Here is a 22,500-nt window from a genome sequence, read left to right as displayed (position 1 = left end):
AAACAATTTCGCCCTTTCCATGTCACCCCTTTTATGAGTTTAAATGTCCGCGTTATATGACGAGGTATAATCAATACGAACTCGACTTGCCACAAAAAGTTAGCAATTTACAATAAAAAAAGGAGGAAAGAAATAGTTGAATAACCATTAAGTTTTCGTAGATCCATCATTGACTAAGTTATATAAATTCTTTTCTAGCAATAAGAATCGTTGCCCCAGTTTTCTGTTAGAAAATCACTTACTGATAATTCACTGAAGAAACTCTCTCTCTCTCTCTCTCTCTCTCTCTCTCTCTCTCTCTCTCTCTCTCTCACACACACACAACACACATATATATATATATATATATATATATATATATATATATATATATATATATATATATATATATATATATATATATATATATATATATATATGTATATATATATGTATGTATTTATGTACATATACATATATATGTATGTATGTATGTATGTATGTATGTATGTATGTATGTATGTATGTATGTATGTGTGTTCGTTTTACTGAAATGCTAACCTCTTACCATGACACTAATACTTACCTGAATTTTTTTGTCCTCGTTCTTTTATAAAATCTTCGGATATCTGGATACGTATTGATTATTGATTAATCGACTTATGAAGACTTATAAATGATATAATCAATGAGATGGTGATACAAGCTGGGAAAGCACCGCATATGTCACTGCAAAAGACATGTCTGAACTACCTGAAATTTTATCAGGTGACCTCATCTCAACCATGGAATTCGCGTTTTTGGGGACTGGTGTGTTTTAAAGCTTTAAGGATCGTAATGACGCAAGGTTCTACTATTTCAAAGAAAATATGATGCCTCATCTCAGACAACATATTACAATCGTCTACATGAAACGCATTTCCCAATCAGTTCTCTGAATGCCATAAATCACCAGATATTTTTTTTTCATGGCATCTAAGTGGAACATTGCAATGTTTAAATGAGGACCGTCTGCTTTGGTCCATCTAGGCTTGCTAAGAACTCCAAAGACCAATGCAATAAGTTACCAGTTGTGTTAACTGTACTTTCTTGGGAGTTTTGTTGCATCCACTCTAGGTCAAATCCTCACATTTCATGATGTGTGCAAGAGCAGTGAAGATTTTCTATCTTACCATGTTCGCTTTATTCCTAGCTCAGCAGGTTCATTGTTTCTGGCTGTTGCTACATGGCGTGTCCCTGTTAAGGAACTTGTTGCTTGTCCATTCAGTACTGTTCAAGTAAGTGGTGCTGAGTCATATGTGCGCTTTCAGAAAACAGGCCAAGTTATACTTCATCTATATTTGAAATGGTATCTGACCAACCACTCATCTTGACCAAAAATTCCTCCAGAGCTTATAGATTTTATCTTCCCTTCGGTGTAGTTTAACAGAGTTCAGCAAGTATTGTTCAGAACTCCTCATACATTACTCACTTCTTTGCACTGCTAACACAAGGTCACAACAAGTAAAGGCATGACAAATGTGGATTCCACAAGTTTTCTCTCGTCCTATTGTATAATGCCCCTAAATTTTGACAAAGTAAAAGTTATCAAAGATAAAAAGATTTAGGTGTCCATAGATTTTGTTGTATTTAGGCCAATGTTTTCCAGAGCAGATCTGGTAAAGAGCCTCGTCTATGAAGATCAGTGAGCAAACAACCTTATTGGCCTGATAATGATATATTACTGATTCCCCATTTGTGACAAAATATCAAATACCTGGCCATTTGACGTGCTAATTCCATTCTTAGGATACATGTCAATGAGTTCTCTCACACATCTTTGCAAAGACCTAATCTGATATAATATATTTACAAAACTGTTTTAATGGTAAAGACTTCAGAGTGCCTATGGGTGGTTGTTCATTCGTTGAATTTTGTATAGAAATCATAGAGAAACAATGTTTGTATGTCAGCTACTGATTTCAATAACCCAGTGTCCAAACTGAAAAATCATCAGTGGAATTAAATCTTCAAAATACCCTCAAATAGAAATCATGGTTAACTTTGGATTTGTGATTATCCATCTTTCTTTGCATGATGCTGATAGCCTTAACAAGACGTTGGACTGCATTTGCCTCCTTGCCTCTGGAAAAATGTAACATGCACCATTGTACAATTCATTCAGTTTAGAAAGTTTCTTGTATGCATCTAGCTCAGGCATTAGTGAGAGAAGTTGATCTGTCATTCAGGTTGACTTCACATCTAGTGATTCCATGTCAAATTGGATGAATTCGGTGGTAGCGGAGAGCTGTAGGTCTGAACTTAACTGGATCTGGGACCTTCATTGATAGTCTTCACATCTATAATGTAGATTAAAAGCTGTGGGAACAAAGACCGATGCAAATCCTAGGAGGCTGTGATTGTGGAATTTTGTATATGTATCAGGTCACTAAGATAGGACTGCTTTCTGTTGCATATTCTTACTAATCTAAGAAACAGGATTCCTTGCACTCAGCTTTACCAGATGATTTTCATCTCTTAAATTTCTAGCATATTAATTTCTCTGTCGTTGCATCTTTTAATCAAGATATCCAACTTTTATTTCCAAGTAATAAAGCAAATTGCTTATGAAGGTTGTTTGAAATAGACTTGTTATCTACTTTTGCAAGCTACAGTGGATGCTGCCTCTGTGTTCTGGAACATATTTTGCACATTGTGCTTTCTGCCCATCACTTCCAAATAGTCATGTGTGCAGCCCATAAATAGTATTGCTGAGAACTGTTTTATGAAAAATTCTTACTTTTACATCTTTGCAGATTTACAGTTGCTGAAATCACTTTTTGTCCCGACGGGAATACAAAACGCTTTCATAATTAAAGCGTAGGTTTGTATCCTAGGAAAAATACAAATTACTTTTAATATTTTTTTATTTTTTATTATCGACAAACAAACACAGTAGTTCAACTCCCAGAAATTTGAGATATTTAATGTTGTATATTGCTAATTATTTCAAATCTTAAAACTTTTCTTGATATTTCTAGAAAAGCTTTTCTTGCCTTTTTGTTGTCTTGTTTCAAACCAAATTGTTCCATGAAGATAACAGTCTTGTCCGTAGTAAAATCATATACTCAAATAAACAATAGAGCCCCAAAATAACTCTTCAGTAAAGATCTCTCCTTTTTCTAGTCTGATGATACTGAAAACGTGTGATCTAAAAGAAAGATCTTATTAGTTTTCTGTAAAAGAAAACTATTGAGATGGCTTTGTCTGTCCGTCCGCACCTTTTCTGTCCACCCTCAGATCATAAAAATACAGAGGCTAGAGGGCTGAAAATTGGTATGTTGATCATCCACCATCCAATCATCAAACATACCAAATTGCAGCCATCTAGCCTCAGTAGTTTTTATTTTATTTAAGGCTAAAGTTAGCCATAATCGTGCCTTTGGCAACGATATGAGACAGGTCACCACGGGGCCATGGTTAAAGTTTCACGGGCTGCGGCTCATTCAGCATTATACCGAGACCACCGAAAGATAAATCCATTTTCGGTGGCCTTGATTAAACGCTGTACAGAAAAGTCGATTGGGCCGAAGAAACTTCGGCGCTTTTTTTACCTGTTTATTTTCATACTGAAAAAGTAATACCTTGAGTGTTTTAGGGTGTCGTTCCTACGAACATTTCAGTATATCTTCACGGTAATCAGTGCATCCTTTCTCCACCTCAGAAGTATGGAAATCACGACTTAGGCCCCAGCACAGATTTTGCTGAGTAAAATATTCAGCTACGGGTAAAAATCGATCAGTGTGAAGCACTCTTCAGTAACCTAAAATGGATTAGTAAAATACCCAGCATGCCTGCTGGAGTTGCCAACAATTCGTCTTTCCCTTGTCTTCTTTTCTGTTATGTTTTTCCCCCCTCCTACGTTTTAGGTTGTGACTGTAACTTCCCTTTGCGTATTCCTCCACTTCTCTAGACCTTTTCCGTATTATTTATGGTACCAAGTTGATATTTCCATGAGATTTCTATCCGTCTGATTGAAATAAATTGTGCCAGGGAATCGGAACTTGATATGAGAATGTTTAGACACGGAACAACTCGATAGACGACAACTAACACAAGCATCTGCCAGACGAAACATTGATATTATCACACTCTCGACTAAAAAAAAAACCGAAACTGTGAAAAATGGAATTAGGCAGCTCAGAAGTTCTGTACAGCTTGTAGAAAGAATGGCACGCTACCGAGCAGTTCCCAAGGAAAATTTTCTCCAATGTTACCACCCTTAAGTACGAAAAAACAAAAGCACGGAATCAGATAACAGTTCAGTTAATTCTGATAAAAGCTCATGCGACAGATTATATTCGTGTAAAGTTATTGCACCTAATGAAAGATGATGGAAGGTGCAACGTAACCCAATTAAGCTTTAATGATGAAAATCACGAAATGCAACCAGCAGGGGTCGAGCAGACGAACTTCCCATTTTCGGGAAGTAATTCCTACTGCCTACTACTGAGTAAGGTTTGGGAGAAATAAATACTGATCGATGGAATGATTCTATGGCCTCACTTTCAGCGTGCGTTCTTTTATATATATATATATATATATATATATATATATATATATATATATATATATATATATATATATATATATATATATATATATATATAACAAAGAGAGAGAGAGTTAGTCCCATTTACGTTAAAAGTACAAATTTTTAATAAAATAAATCTTGAGAGACTTGGACTTTACAACTGAAAGCTTTTTGAAGGCACTTTGGTATAATCCTCAAATGCCCCACTTAGTACAAGACTGCTCATAAGAAAAGATAATCTGCTTCTCAGGTCTGTATTCACTAAGGGTGGGTGTAGATGTACGACCTCATCATAAAGTTCCGATGTCAAGCTATTTCGATACATCCTTTGATGATGCGATGCAAACTTGATCTCTCGCCATTTACAAGCAAATTACAGGACCTTGTAATTTCGAGTTCATATTACTCATTAGCGATCCAATTGACTATATTTTAGCAAGTTTAAAAGAAAGGTCCCTCGTATTCATGTCCAACCTCCTTTCTCTCTCTCTCTCTCTCTCTCTCTCTCTCTCTCTCTCTCTCTCTCTCTCTCTCTCTCTCTCTCTCTCTCTCGGTGTAAAGCCTTCTAATAATTCTGTCGTTAAGATTCATCCGTTCAGTAATTCTAACTATTGAAATGTGTGGCCTTATGGCTTCAAATACAAAACCTGTTTCTTGTTAGAAAAGTGTGTGTAATTTTCATAACTCCTTTCTATGTTATTTCATTTGATTTTCTAACTGATTACGAGAAACTAATTTTAAAAAACCCTACATTCTAAACTACTTTTATAGTAGACTTTGACCATAAAATGATTATTAGATGTTTCCTCATGCAGAGTCTGGGATTTTATATGTTCCATTTTTTGGTTAAATCCCAATGCACTTAGCAAGTAAGCAATCAGAGTTACACATTCATTTAAAACTAAGTAAATGCACGATAAAAAAATATTAAGCAATCTTCAACAATATTAGATGGAAGCAGAAATTATTCTCCGTAGGTCCTGTTAAACGGTATTTGAGTCATTTACCGTTTTGTTAATTTGTAGGTCTTAGTCATTTTTTTCAAAAGAAGTACTTCATGCATGAGGAAATGCTTTACTACACACACACACACACACACACACACACATACACACACACACACACATATATATATATATATATATATATATATATATATATATATATATATATATATATATATATATATATATATATATTATATATATATATATATATATATATATATATATATATATATATATATGTGTGTGTGTGTGTGTGTATATATATATATATATATATATATATATATATATATATATATATATATATATATATATATATATATATATATATATATTTATGTGTATGTGTGTCACAATTTTATTTCATCTTTTTTATGAAACAATGACTGACTTCCTGTAAAGTTGTGCTCTTACATCATGGCTGCTACTCGTGTACACATCAAATTGTTTTCTCTTTAAAAAGGACTGTGGTGTTTCTAATTACATTATAGCTATGACTTTCTATCAAACCTTTCTAACAATCTTAATATTTAAAGCTCGGCAACGGGAGGAAGATTGGAATGAACTGTATGATCACCCTGGGCCTTTTTGGAGGAATCCTGATCTTGTGGGGCATCGCCCATGGAGTCAACACGCTGCATGGTTTCATCTGTGTCACACTAGGAGGTAAGAGTGAGCAGTGTTTTCACGCTGTCCCGTACAGAAATATCACTGTTTCTAGCTAATTTCTTTACTGAAAGTTTGATGAAACTAGACGCCGACTGGGAGAGAGAAAATGGAACTTCTTGAAAAGCTACCAGTAATTTTTTGCTGATTTGTTTTATTTTTATTTTTACATGTAACGAAAATAGACTAGCATCTATTTTATATTAGTAGATAAAATAAGATAAGTTTAGTGCTTTTCTAAAGACCAGTCCATTAGGAGAGAATGGAACTTCTTGAACAGCTACCTGTAATTTTTGTCTGATTTGTTTCAGTTTTTACCTGTAATGAAACTAAACGTCTTGAATGTACTTGTATCCGTTAATAAAGTTTTCCGCTTTAGAGGAATTAGGATAGATTTAGTGCTTCTTAAATTACTACTTGTAATTTCTGTCTTATTTGTTTTATTTTTAATGTGTAATGAAACTTGAAGTCTTGAAAGTACTTGTATCCATTTGATAATTGCAAGTTCTCCTCTATAGATAAATTACGACACATTTAGCGCTTACCTAAAGCCTAACTCTTTATGAGAGGGAGAAAAGAGATTCTTGAGTAGCTAGCTACAACTGTCAAGATTATTATGTAAAAAACTTTACTACTACTAATAATGAAAATGTCATTCTAGGCGTGCAGTGAAAATGTTAATTCTTATGGAATGCAATTTTTCTTACGCTAAGTCGATGTCTAGACAGGTTCTTTTCATCTGGTTATATATGTTGTTTCTCTGTATGTCAACAAAATAAGCATTTATGGTTAAATGCCAACACAGGAGGGTAGTTAGAAAGAACGAACAGTTGGATTGAGACAACGTATACTTCTTTTCCTTAGCCAAGATACTACAAAAAGAGACGAGAGAGCCATCGATGCAATGCAGATCTTTTGGGTCTCTTGGCAGTAAGAAAAGACGAAGATTGCATGAGTTTTTGAAAAAGTAACACCAAAGTCATTGATGCTGTTTCACTGAATAAAAAAGAAGTCTTTTCACCTTGAAAATTGAAGAGGGTTTATACCTTTTCGGATGTGAATTGAATCTTCATAGAAAAAGTCAGAGAGTTTTACTTGAAAGAAAACGATCGTCGTTGAATAGGTAACGTGAGCCTCAAGACAAAGGGAAGGGGTCATAATGTCAGCTGGGAAGAGTGATTGTAAGAATGAACATCTGACTAGGTATTACTTTGCATAATAGTAAAGACGAATCATATGGGAAGATAGCATTAGTGAGGCAAAACAATCAGAATCTCTCTCTCTCTCTCTCTCTCTCTCTCTCTCTCTCTCTCTCTCTCTCTATATATATATATATATATATATATATATATATATATATATATATATATATATATATATACATACATACATACATACATACATACATACATGCATACATACATATAATCGCAATAAAACCTAAAGACATGCTATGGATGAGATATGTAGATGATATCTTAACATTTTGGGATAATAAGTGGGGAAATTTCAATGAATTTCTTTCAAAATTAAATGCATTAGTTCCTAGCTTCAAATTTAAAGTTGAATGGGAAACGTTTTAATAACTAGAGACACGACAGAATGCAAATTAACCATATACAGAAAACCAACTTCCGCTCTGTCATACATCCATTTTTATAGCTATCATGACATCTCTATTAAAACTGGCGTAGCCAGCAATTTATTCTTAAGAGTCTTCTGGATTTGCTCCCAGGATCTCCTGGAAAAGGAAATTGAACTAATCCGTAAGCAGCTGTCATCTCTAAAGCACCCTGACCATTTAATTGAGAAATCGATCTACAAAGCAAACACTGTTTTTTACTGCACCCCCTCTCACCCACCCACCCCATAACAAGACCAGAGAGACGCCCAGCAATAAAATAAAAATCTCACACCTGGACTGGATTAAGACGTTGATTTAGATACTTGGAAACTCTATCCCTTTTGCTTTTACCTACCCAAATACCTAAGCCAAATCCATGATTAACGTCCAACAAAAGCCAGTCCCCAAAGACACAGGAGTTTACGAAATCCCTTGCCTCGATTGTGACCAATCTTATATTGGCTTCACAGGCAAATCACTCCCCCAAAGAATAATACAGCATAAACGTTCCGTTGGTATGGACAACAGAGCGCAACCATTTTTAACCACATAAATAACCATAACCACAGACTAAACTGGAATGTCTCGTATAATTTATAGCAGCAATTGTCGGTTCAAAAGCCAGATGGTGGAATCAGCCTTGATTAAACAAACATATGCAATGAATCTCTCAAGAGGCGCCTGGGATTCAGATATTATAGATAAAATCTTCCTCCAACCAGCGATTAAGAAGATTAAAGAGAAATTGTCAACTGGTGTGACTTAACGGCTGACTTATGGATCTTCTGGTATAAATACTGCTTTTCTGTAACTTTTTCTCATTCACTATTTGGCTGAGGAGAGAGACAGTTTGGTCTCTGAAATATAGCCTTTATTTTCCACATTTTGATGTTTCTGTGGTTTCCCGTATAATTGATGGGATCCTGTTTAAACAGAAAATATTTCACAGTCATATATATATATATATATATATATATATATATATATATATATATATATATATATATATATATATATATATATATATATATATATATATATATATATACAGTATATATATATATATATATATATATATATATATATATATATATATATATATATATATATATATATATATATATATATATATATATATATATATATATATATATATATATATATATATATATATATATATATATATATATATATATATATATATATATATATATATATATATATATATATATATATATATATATATATATATATATATATATATATATATATATATATATATATATATATATATATATATATATATATATATATATATATATATATATATATATATATATATATATATATATATATATATATATATATATATATATATATATATATATATATATATACATATATATATATATATATATATATATATATATATATATATATATATATATACAGTATATATATATATATATATATATATATATATATATATATATATATATATATATATATATATATATATATATATATATATATATATATATATATATATATATAGTATATATATATATATATTGGGATTTGTCTGCAAGTATTTAAGAAGAATGATTTAAAACAGTGAATGATAACGTAAAATTATATGTGTGTGTGTTGCTAGTAAATCTTTAAGGACGGAGTTGCCTTATGTTCCATTCCATCTTGGCTGATTCCCTCTATAGTCGACTAATCACCAGGTGCTTGCTTACCTATATAGGTCAGCAGGGGCACAGTGCATTTCTCAGGAAATGGATTCAAGACATTTCCCCACTCTGTGAGACGGGCCTTCGGTCTCTCGCTCTGAGAGTCGACGATGGAACCACAAAGTTATGGGGACTGGTATTAAACAAATAGGTATATCAGATTTCATAATTAGGCCAGACATTTCTCATGCACGAGTTAAAATATATTTTATCTTTTTTCCAGTTATTATAATTATCAAAGACTAGCATGATGTGATCATTTTAGATGCAAAGGAAAATAACGAGTATGAACATGGACTCATAACCGCTAATGCATGATAGTGAAAGTAAGGTATCCGCTTCTAGATATCACAAGCCAACATTTTCCGGTTAATTGCAGCATTTTATTTCTGCAGCCATCTGACACCTACTTCTAGATTATCGCAAACTAACAGATTTTGTTTAACTGCAACATTTTATTCTTGCAGCCATTCAGCTGGGATCCTGCTTCCGCCTGTGCTACAAAGCCAAGCAAGACTTCGATTCTCTGCCTCAAGACCACCCTGACAGGGTGACCTACTCCTCCCCCATAGTGTTGTCGAGGGAGGCCCGAGAGATCGCCTCCAACACAACCACCTACCAGCTCCCACCTGGAGCTCAGATCATCAGCTCTTCGCCACTGCAGGGCGGTCACGTGGCTCCAACTTACCAGCTGCCAGCTGGCGCACAAGTTATAAGTTCGACATCGACTGTCGATGGTCGCCTAGCCCCTCCGGCGTTCCTACATCAGGCGTTTGGCGGCTCTTCCAGCAGGAGGTCCTCGGCCCAAGAAGATAAGCCTCCGTCCTACGAAGATGCCTGTAAACAAATGCGACACTGATGAAGAACATTAAATAGGAGTGATTTTTTTCACATGTTTTTCAGTTTGTCTTAAAGCTTTTTTTTTTTTACATTCTGTCATTTTTGCAATCATTCACATACGATTTTTATGTTAAAAACTTTTTTATTGTTAATTTATTAGCGTTTTTTCCTTCAAAAGATCATGATATATTTCAATTTCCAAAAGCCTGCTCTCTTAAAGATATTTTATTTCAACTTTGCAGTATTGTATCTAGAAATTTCTAGCTTTTTTACTTTCTTTATTGTTCTCAGTAGCTTAAGGAAGAGGTTGCAGGCAAAATCTATGCAAAGAAAGACTGCCGTCCCTTGACTAAAAAGCTTCTTTCATCTGTGGTGGGTTGCTTATAACTTCTTCGGTGTATGTGTCCGAATTTTATTTACACACAGAGCCTTAAGTCCTAGGAACAAAGTTCTGCTTATTCTTGCTCTCGGCGTTTCCCTTTTTTTGAGAATGAATCATTCCCTATATCATTCCTAACGCTCAACAGCTTTTTTTTCTTTTTTTGTGAAGTGTTGCCTCTGTATTTTGATGCTTTTCATAAGCTATTTAAATAGGTTTATATTTTCAGTAGGGAAAGTGTCAGGATAAAGATCAATCAGCTTTGCGTATATATATATATATATATATATATATATATATATATATATATATATATATATATATATATATATATATATATATATATATATATATATATATATATATATATATATATATATATATATATATATGTATATATATATATATATATATATATATATATATATATATATATATATATATATATATATATATATATATATATATACATACACACTTTCATTCAGATGCTCAAAGAGTAACAGGTTTTAATTTGTTTATATTCTTTGAGAGCATTTTATCAGAATATTTCTGTTTAGTGAGCATTAAGGTTACTGAATATTTTCCTTGTCTTTTGTTGCTCAAAATAGTAGCAGTGGTATATTCAGCACCCCGTGACATTTGTGACCCAGTGGTTGCGCAATTTGTTATTTTAATGTTATTTTAATTTTTTTCCCCTCATAGGATACCGAACTTCAAAATCTGCTAAAAGACAAACCATTAGCGATCAAAGTTCGCCCGCTTTGTCAGGTATACTTAGGAGAGAAAACTTTTTAGTCATTGCATTTTCAGGGTTTTCATGTTATTGAGGTATTAAGCTCTATTATGTACTTGCCTATGCAAAGAGCCTTGTTATGACTACTTTTTATACGTATATACATGTATGCACGCCATTTTGTATGTATTTATGTAAACACTTGAATCTCATTTTTTTATTATTATTATTATTATTGTGCCACTAGTTATTCGTTGAACCCAACAAAATGTACTTAAAACCCTTTATGTAGCGAAAGTAATATATCTGGGGATCTGCTCTTCTATGGAGATAAAAATGAAGAGGATTAAATGGTTTTGGAAGCAAGGACGTTATTACTTTCCACGGCTTAAAACCAGAGAAAAGGAGGGACATCAAGTGCTGACTCTTGTATTATTGTGCAGTTGCTGCAGAGTTATGAAGCACACACTGACGTATTTATATAAGAATGTCTTCCATTTAGTTCATGTTTTACTTTCAAGTCTTACTAGATATATAGTCCTCGTGCTTGTAGTGCATGCTGGGAATGAAATACGAAACCTGTATCATGCGGGACTGTATTTATTTTCTATATCGTAAGTATTGAAAATGGACTTGGTTTTAGACTAGACCACACAGGTGGATAATCATGCATAAATGTAATATGCCAGTCCAGATAACTGAATTGTCAACGCATGACTTTCTCTACCAGTTATGATGGCGTCGTTGTTCTGCCATCTTCTGAACATGCAGGGATTCTTTCAGCCTACGCTTTAAGACTTGCTTTGCAGAATTAAAACCAAGTACAACCACAATGCCCATGGCTTACGTTTCACACAAGTGTTTACTCGCCACATTAACCACTAACTAGGAAGTTATTTCTCAGTTAGACTGAAATATACAGTATGCCTTTCAGGAGAGCCTTTCAGATTAACCTCTACCTGTGCTTTCAAGTAAGTTCATTATGATAACTATTTTATCGATATAACCTCTTGTCCAATCCATTTACAAGGACTTACGCTGTAATTCAGCTGACGCGTCACTGAAATGTCAAAAAATAGCTAATATTTAGCTGGCACGGATGGGTAAATGAGCTATAAAGTAACTAAGATAGTCCAGTTTGGTGACCTTAGAGGAGGATGTGTAGTAAAAAGCAAACGGAAATCGGAGTTGCTTTAGCGTTCGTTTACTTTCCCGTATCACCGAACACAATACTGTGTCTTACACCTTCTTTCAGTCAGACCTCAAGATAATAACCCCTGCCACATTCGTAAGTTACTATGCAAAGCTTTCAGAGCTTAATTTAAGAATTGCAGTTATGCAATATACTGCAATCACTCACACTGTCACAACATAGCCAGTCCTTAGTCATTTAATAGATATTTGCTTAATGTCTCAGCATGACAATGACTTTTATGAATAAATAGCTTTAAGGAAGAATGTTATTTCGTGCTCTCATTTATCACAGTTTCATGGCTGGAGCTGATTTTTAGTTCTCTTTATACACATACCTATTTCTATGAATAACAAATTTTTAGTGAACGTTGGGACCCTCTTGTATTTTGTTAGAATTTATGCTATAAAACCCACCTTTGGGAAACAGAAGACAGTTTCCTGCCTCCAGCAATTAATTTTTTATCAAAACTAAAGGAAACAGTATCTCTGGTTCCATCTCCTGTACAGCGAGTAAGGTATTTACATGCTAAATGTATTTCCTAAGGAACAGCTTATGCAACAGAAGTAAGATAACTAAATGCACCTATAAAACAGGAGGAGTTCGAATGATCATAAACGTATAAACTTATTTAGCGGTATAAAAAACTATTACTGTTAATTTTACAAGTGATGTACGTGATTTCCTCGAGTTGGTTTCAATGACGGAGAGAAATGCTGTGCATACTGCAAATGAGGATTTTATTTGTTATTCGTAAATAATAGTGTCAGGATTACAGGATGTTTGATCTTTTTTTTTTTTTCGTGCCTTTATTCGTACACCATTCAAGTGCCTCTCAGTCTTGCAAGTCATGTTTTGAAACCCTAGAATGCTTTCAGAGTTTGTGGATCTCTGCTACGTTTACTAATCAACAGCAGAGGTCTTCCCAGGTTTCGTGACAAAATGAATGTCCCTGATATATCATTTCAAGTTGAGTTTTTGCATCAGTTGTGAGCTTGCACGGCAATAATCGAATAATTTTTGGTGTAACAAGATTTTTTAACTTTTATTAAGACTGTATTAAGACTGTCCACATGTTCAATCCTTCAGAACACTTACGATGCATGTCAGGTTTCTGTGACTGGATGTGTAGATGCTTTATTGACAAGACACCACTGGATATATATGAATTCTGTAAGGATAGTACATAGATCATTAACACCATGGAGACGTCATTGGAATTCTTTTAAACAGCTTAATTAAATGTTCAGCTGAACTAAATTTAGTGAACTGTATTTAAATCGCTCTAAATCTTATAAGAACGGTCTCAGTACTTGTACTGAGGAGAAATTAATTTCTTTGTAGTCTGTGGGAAAGTTTTATATTTTACCATAACCTTTGAGACACTGCTTATTTTCTTGCAAGGGGTAGTTAAATTGAATTAAGACAAAAATGCACTATAACCATAAAATTAGATGACTGTAGTCTCGCAATATTTAGAAATTAAACAAAAAAGGAGTAAAATTGTGAAAAAGTTTTTTTGCTATTATGGAAGTAGTGATACGACAGAATATTCTTTCCCTATTGTTATTTTCAACGAGGCTTTCTCCCAGCTCAGTAATAAAAAGTCAGGTCATTCATTAAATCCTGTAAGATAATCTCATGAAAACAGTTTTTATTCCGGTGTTCAGTGTTGAATGAATAAGCGAATGAAAATCGTAGTTTTGTCAATACAGTAGTATGCTTTCGATTGGTTACAGGAAATATAAGTAATATTTGTATCAACTTGAAGGAAGTATCAAGTTCTTAGTTTGGTGGTTGTGTGAACATCTTTGGAAAACATGCTATCACTTCAGGCAATAAAAACATATTTATAATATATATACATTTAGGTTTCACATTTCAGGACTCTGGAATCTCATTCCCATTGTGATAATATTTCTCAATAAAACATTATGTAATTATTTTCCTTTTATTAACCAAAAGTTACGCAGTATGTGCCATTATTATCATCATTATTTCTTTTTATTTAAAATGATCTACAGCTTGCTATGAAAATAAGGAATACACTCGGAAAAAAAATATTCTAATTCAAAAATTATTGAAACTACCTGTTAATCGAGATTTTGGAAATTACTTTACCCCTTTAATTCTCGTATATTTAGGTAATTTTATTACATTCGTATCTACTCTTTGACAGTATATTGAAGGTATATTTAGAGTAGTGCAGACAAAGGATATTCCTAAGGACGTGTTACGTGGTGTGGAGTGCTAGATTTGAGGCTTTGGTTCGCTAAAAACTTTCATTCCCAACTCTTTCATTTTTCAGAAGTACTGTGGGTAGCATTAGTATTGTAGTGCAGCTCGGGGAAGAAACAGGCATGACCAATATTTCCTAGTGCTCTATACCAGTTAATTATTGCAAATGACAGACTTTTGCTTCACCTGGAGAATTCATCTTTTCATTCTGTGATATAGGTGATATATTCCAGTATATGGCAAGGTATCTGATGCATAACTAATCCATTTGCCATAATTATCTTTGGTGGACGTATTCAAGAAATGAGAGATTGTTGACCTGCTAGAAACGCATCTCCCTAAAATGACAGTGACCCTGTTTGACCTTGTTTAAACCTGTCTTTACGAAACTAAATCAAGATTCAATTTGGATAGATTTGGTAAAGCTTTACGAGGATCTAAATTATGCTGTAATAAACCCCCCAGAAATGCCTAAGTAGTCCAAATAATATTGAAACAGTAAGAGGTAAAATTTGAGATCTCATTTTTGATTCAGACTGTCAGTGAAATTTAATAGCAAAGCAAATTCTCAGCAACGCGCATCTCTGACCAACCTGTAGAACCCATTGGGTTCCCCATCTCGATAAGGCTGGAGATCGAAATGACTTAAAATTTCTTTCATTATTTTTCACAGTATTTCAAGAGGTTTAGCTCCCTCAGAAAAAAAAATCATACACTCTTGGTAAAGTTGATAAAGGATCTCTTATTGATTCGCTATCAGTAATAAGTCAAAGACCCCACTTTTTTACTTAATGGCCAACGTGAGGCTGGATTTGCAATCTAAAAGCTCTCCTTTCGTATGTCCTCCTCTACAACTGAGGTTTCCAGCCTTTGGTATGCATACCCGTGGAGGTATTTGAAGGGTTTTGCAGGTCTCCTCAAATCACTTACTTTTAAATGTATGCACATTCATCAGGAACCACCCAGTTGGACCATTAATTTATATGCAACCTTTCACAAAATATGAATCACACATTATATAAAGGAAAGTAATAGAAACAAGAGAAGAGAGGTGGATGAATATCTAAATGAACGCAAAAATTAAAGATTGGTAAAATGATAACGATATTGGAAGAATGGCGTAGAGATAATAGTCAGAAGAATAAAGTAAAGCATTATGAGTTACTTACAGCCTTTCTGGGTACTGCAAAGTATAACAGTCAATACTGTAATGTATATATCAGGATTCCTGATGAAATGAAATCTGTGGAGGATGGCCAAGAATAATGACTTTAAGCAACAATTTCAACCACAATTACTCTTATGCTCCCTGTATAATTTTGATGACTAGGCAAAATAGAACAATACTTCATCACTAATGGATCAAAATAATTTAAGTATCTGACATTGAGACTCTAACCAGATCTCAGTAAACCTAACACGCCATTCAGACAAGACTTAGTTATTCTAGCTGCATTAGGTGATATAACAAGCTAACTAATAAAAAAAACCTGTAATCGGTAGTAAACCCAGAATTGCCCAGTACACAGAAACACTAAAGGAAGTGTTACGTTTGAGCTGTGATTTGTAATTAAAGGTTATCCTATGAGATAAGTTATTCACTAAGATATTGGTTTTGCTGAAGTCTAAGGTCTTTGCTTCATTCCAGGTACCTTTAAAATCAATAGAATCATTGGTTTTGTTTTTGAAATAAAAATAACAAGTAACTGCTTGATGAGGTGCATCATCCACATAGTTTAATATCATAATTACATGGTTAACAATCTTATTACTTGCAGACAAGACATAACAAGGATCTCAAGAGCACTAACCTACAGAATGCTAGCCAATGGATTTGGTGTCACTACCAAACCATCAGGTTCAAGTGAATAGTATTCAGCATCAAAGTTACAAAGATAGTATACATTATGCATTATAATAAAAAAATGTTGGTAGGTTTATAATTACATAGTTACACCTCCTTAATATGTGGTGACACATACAGACATTATATATATATATATATATATATATATATATATATATATATATATATATATATATATATATATATATATATATATATATATATATATTGTTAAAGATTTACATTCCTACCTCGTCAGGCAGCTAGGAATTAATTTATTCAAGGAATAATTTCACCTTTCATTTGACTGTTGGGCCAAGAAAACATGGCGGGCAAGGTAGACCAAGCGTACTTTGAACTAGGAAGGACAGTTAGCACCTGTTTTGAGCTCATGTAGGGGAAAGCCCCACCTCAGCTGACCTAGGGTAGTACATTAGCAACCCCCCTTCACCCCCATCACGCAATATGTAGGAGCGGTGAGTCCGTTAGGGGATGGGAGGTGAATCCAGGCTATGAGATAGATAGTAACTTAACCTCTAAGTACTTAATCATAAGACCCAATTTTCTCCACTCTTTTGCTGGCTGTATGACTTTTTGCAGATCGACCTAGGCCTACACTTTGAAGCAAAACAATCTGGGAGGAGTGCCCTGGTTTCCTGAGATGCCACACTCCATGCACAACCAGCACTCAAGACACACGTGCAAATTTTCCTTCCTTCCGCTGGTGAAAACTAACCACAGTGATCGGCCAAGCCTCAAATGTTCAGCGCAAAACATCTACAGGCCCCAGGTACGTAACCAAATTTAGTCAATAAGCCAGCTCCTTTCTCTCTGTGAAATCCCTTGTCCTTCATTTCTCCAAATCTCAATTTTCATCCTCCTAAACCTCAGCCCCTTTGTTAAGTCAACCTACGCTCTGAGCAGCCCATGAATAGCCCATGACTTGCTTTGAAACCAACCTAATTCAATTCAGTGATTAGTATTCAAATATTCCCTCCATAGTGTAAATTAAGGGCAAATTAATTTAAGTAACTCAAGTAACCAATTCCTCCATAGTGCATAGATTCATGTGAAAGAAATTATTGTTGCTAAATTGCTAACCCTGGCTTTATTTCCAGGAGTTCAACCACGCTCTGCCCAGTCGAACCTCTGCCTTGTGAATCCAATCCTTGAAGAATACTGCCATCTCTGAAACCAAGGAAGTCAGGATAGCCTTCCCTCAAGTTGCACACAAAGCCAATTACGGAAATTATTACAAGCCTCATCACGCTTTCCAATTTGAGACCTGCCATTTATGTCACCGTAACTTTCATTTTCATTAAGTTTGATTGCCTGCTGAATCCTCAGTTCCAGCCTCATTTGATTGCTTCATGTGTAAATAAATTAATTGTAACATAACAACTGACTCATTCCTATGGCGACCTTCCATTCTTTTATCAAATTGGGACAATAAGGTAAATTCCTCACTTTCACCGTTATCTTGTTTTACAGCTTGATGTTCTCTGTTGGCCCATCTGGCAGTAATTCAGTATAAACCTCCCCTTTCATCCCTCCAAAGAGACCCAGTCAGTAAATATATATATATATATATATATATATATATATATATATATATATATATATATATATATATATATATACAGTATATATATATATATATATATATATATATATATATATATATATATATATATATATATATATATATATATATATATATATATATATATATATATATATATTTTTCAGTGACAGCAATTGCTTTTGTGGCATCAATGAGTTTTTTGCCGGGATCTTCACATCGTCGGAGTTTTTTCTGATTCTCAGGCGTCAATCTTCGGTGAAGAACACACAAACTTCTTCATTCCATTTATTGTTTTCTGTAACCTCAGCTGTTTCTCCACTCTGTGACATTTTCAAGTGACTACTGGTTTACAATTTGGATTTACAACCATTACGTCTCTACATGCGGATGGAAAAGTAGACCTGAGCTCTGACTGGTCCAGGGATTAAAGATTTTATTTTAAATTTTTATTTTTGTAAATGTGATATATATAGCATAACCATACTTTGCAAATAAAATTTTTCTATTTTATACACAGCTATTAAGTATTGTTTTGTAGCTGCAGTAGAATATTCATTTCATATTATGCCTAAAGCTTTCGACCCTAAAAGTGGTTCATCCCTTTAATCCCTGGACCAATCACATCTCAGGTCTACTTTTCCATCCGCATGTAGAGGCAAAATGATTGTAAATACAAATTGTAAACCAGTAGTCACTTGAAAATGCCACAGAGTGGAGAAAAAGCTGTCGTGACAGAAAACAATAAATGGAACAAAGAAGTTTGTATGTTCTTCATTGAAGATTGACGCCTGAGAATCAGGAAAACTCCAACGATATGAAGATTCCGACAAAAACTCATTGATGCCACAAAAGCAATTGCTTTCGATGAAAATTGTCTTAGAGGAAAACTATGCCCTAAAAAGTATATATATATATATATATATATATATATATATATATATATATATATATATATATATATATATATATATATATATATATATATATATGTGTGTGTGTGTGTGTGTGTGTGTGTGTGTGTACGTTCAATTGAATGTGTAAAAAGAATCATTAAAAGATGCAAGAAATATAGATTTTATCCAACAATCATTCACAACTTCTTGGTGAAAGGCATTACCCCATTCATTACTAAAAAGAACGCACTTTGCAAGGAAATTACTGTTATTTTCCTTTTAGCTTTTATCGGGTACGTAAGTTATTCATAGGGCAAATACCGCGGTTGATGTTTGTTTTAATTATGTATGTATTCTTCTCTTAACTCCTTTCAGCGTTATTCGGTTCCCAGTATTGATTTCAAATATGCAAGCTTCAATATTTGATTCATGGAAGGTCTGGCCGTTTTTGTCTCATGTTAGAGAAAGGAAAAGGTTATTGACTTTGACTTTCCTGGTTTTGGGCTACAGAGATTAAGGATCTTGGGGTTTTAAGCTTATGGGTTGATGGCTCAAATCACACACACACACACACACACACACACACACACACACACTCAAGATTTGGCTTCACCTGCAAGCGACCTAAGAAAGATCCTATTATTATTATTATTATTATTATTATTATTATTATTATTATTATTATTATTATTCAGAAGATGATCCTTATTCATATGGAGGAAGCCCACAGGGACCACTGACTTGAAATTCAAGCTTCCAAAGAATATGGTGTTCATTAGAAAGAAGTAACAGAAGGTAATAGGAAATAAAGAAAGAAGAGGTCAGTTATATAGAAAAGGAAAAGAGTAAATTAATAAATTTCATAAATAGATAGTTGGAAATGTAAATAAATTATTAAAATACAAGGTAAATCGATGTTAAGGACTCTAGCCAGAGAAAGATAATGACCAGTCTATTATCTCTGGTGCTCTTGAACATCGGGCCACTAACTTAAGTAAAAAAGACACTGAGGACAGGATCGTTTCTAGGCAAAAAGTCATATAGTTTATTTATATATATATATATATATATATATATATATATATATATATATATATATATATATATATATATATATATATATATATACATATATATATATATATATATATATATATATATATATATATATATATATATATATATATATATCACCACAGGTGAAAAATAAGAAACGGGGTGTAGGTCTGACCGGTTTCGACTTTATTTCCAAGCCATTGACGAAGGACTGATACAGAGTATGAGACATCACAAATATATATACTACAAGAACAGTACTGACGAACATACACAACCGTTAGAGACTCCATATCCCCACTCAGGCCGGTGTCGAGGTAGGAGTGGCCTTTAAAACTCATTTGGCTAAAAATCACAATAGACTCTCAGGGGACATTGCTGATAAACAGATCCACACCTGACAGGTGTCATGGAGGCGGAGTTTGGAAACTCATTAACATTACTACCCTCGTACTGTGTTTACAAATATGATAATCCTATTTTCATACATCTCTACTGCCTACCTTAAAGTTTAAACAATTTACAAATTTCTTTTGATATTAAAGGATCAAGTTTATACATCCCTTGACTGATATTCATATTATGGTTGTAACTTTCTTTTATAAAGCTAGATTCAATGATGTTCCTTTCCAGTGCATTATTAGAATATACAATCCTTTTGCCCCTTCCCAGTTGATAGCATGATTGTTCTCACTAACATGTACAAATATACCACTGTTCCCTTGTGCATATCTCACACATTTCTTATGCTGTTCAATTCTTTTTTCCAGTGCTTTCCCGGTTTGGCCAATATAAAAGTTGTCACAAGACTTACACGGAATTTTATATACACACCCTTTAGTATTGTCTGGGGAGTTCTTGATAAGTACATTTTTCATTGTTGTATTGTTCTTAAATGCGAAACACCAAAATTCTTAAGAAGACTTTAATTGAACTGATTAAATTATGTGTAAAAGATTGTAAATTTGAATTTAATGGTAAATTTTACTCACAAAATTTTGGTATGGCAATGAAAAATGTACTTATCAAGAACTCCCCAGACAATACTAAAGGGTGTGTATATAAAATTCCGTGTAAGTCTTGTGACAACTTTTATATTGGCCAAACCTGGGAAAGCACTGGAAAAAATTGAACAGCATAAGAAATGTGTGAGATATGCACAAGGAACAGTGGTATATTTGTACATGTTAGTGAGAACAATCATGCTATCAACTGAGAAGGGGCAAAAGGATTGTATATTCTAATAATGCACTGGAAAGGAACATCATTGAATCTAGCTTTATAAAAGAAAGTTACAACCATAATATGAATATCAGTCAAGGGATGTATAAACTTGATCCTTTAATATCAAAAGAAATTTGTAAATTGTTTAAACTTTAAGGTAGGCAGTAGAGATGTATGAAAATAGGATTATCATATTTGTAAACACAGTACGAGGGTAGTAATGTTAATGAGTTTCCAAACTCCACCTCCATGACACCTGTCAGGTGTGGATCTGAGGTGGGGTATGGTCTGTTTATCAGCAATGTCCCCTGAGAGTCTATTGTGATTTTTAGCCAAATGAGTTTTAAAGGCCACTCCTACCTCGACACCGGCCTGAGTGGGGATATGGAGTCTCTAACGGTTGTGTATGTTCGTCAGTACTGTTCTTGTAGTATATATATTTGTGATGTCTCATACTCTGTATCAGTCCTTCGTCAATGGCTTGAAATAAAGTCGAAACCGGTCAGGACCTACACCCTGTTTCTTATTTTTCACCTGTGGTATTGTGTGATAAATGAACCACGTACAAAAGTGATAATAATCATATATATATATATATATATATATATATATATATATATATATATATATATATATATATATATATATATATATATATATATATATATATATATATATATATATATATATATATTTATATATATATATATATATATATATATATATATATATATATATATATATATATATATATATGTGTGTGTGTGTGTGTGTGTGTGTGTTTGTGTGTGTATTTATTTATTTATTTCTTTATTTATGCATAAAGAGAGAGAGAGAGAGAGACTTCCTTCGCATTACTGCTTATGCACACGAACAACATCAATTACTAATGTTCTTACTTCCATATTACATTCAGAATCTATTCG

The 22,500-nt window shown here is 33.4% G+C and overlaps 1 protein-coding gene across 1 annotated transcript in view; it reads left to right on the top strand.

Moving 5' to 3' along the window:
• The window catches only part of LOC136843845 (uncharacterized), a 24,535-nt gene extending 13,422 nt beyond the window's left edge, over positions 1–11,113 (top strand). Inside the window, exons 3-4 of the mRNA XM_067112665.1 lie at positions 6,096–6,225; positions 10,053–11,113. Of these exons, the coding sequence (XP_066968766.1) occupies positions 6,096–6,225; positions 10,053–10,444 (522 nt within the window). The 3' untranslated portion in view covers positions 10,445–11,113. The remainder of the gene's footprint in view (positions 1–6,095; positions 6,226–10,052) is intronic.
• Positions 11,114–22,500: the final 11,387 nt, after the last annotated feature.

The sequence above is a fragment of the Macrobrachium rosenbergii genome, chromosome 2, assembly GCF_040412425.1.
Source record: "Macrobrachium rosenbergii isolate ZJJX-2024 chromosome 2, ASM4041242v1, whole genome shotgun sequence".
Lineage (NCBI taxonomy): Eukaryota > Metazoa > Arthropoda > Malacostraca > Decapoda > Palaemonidae > Macrobrachium > Macrobrachium rosenbergii.
This window is presented reverse-complemented; position numbering and strand designations above follow the sequence as displayed.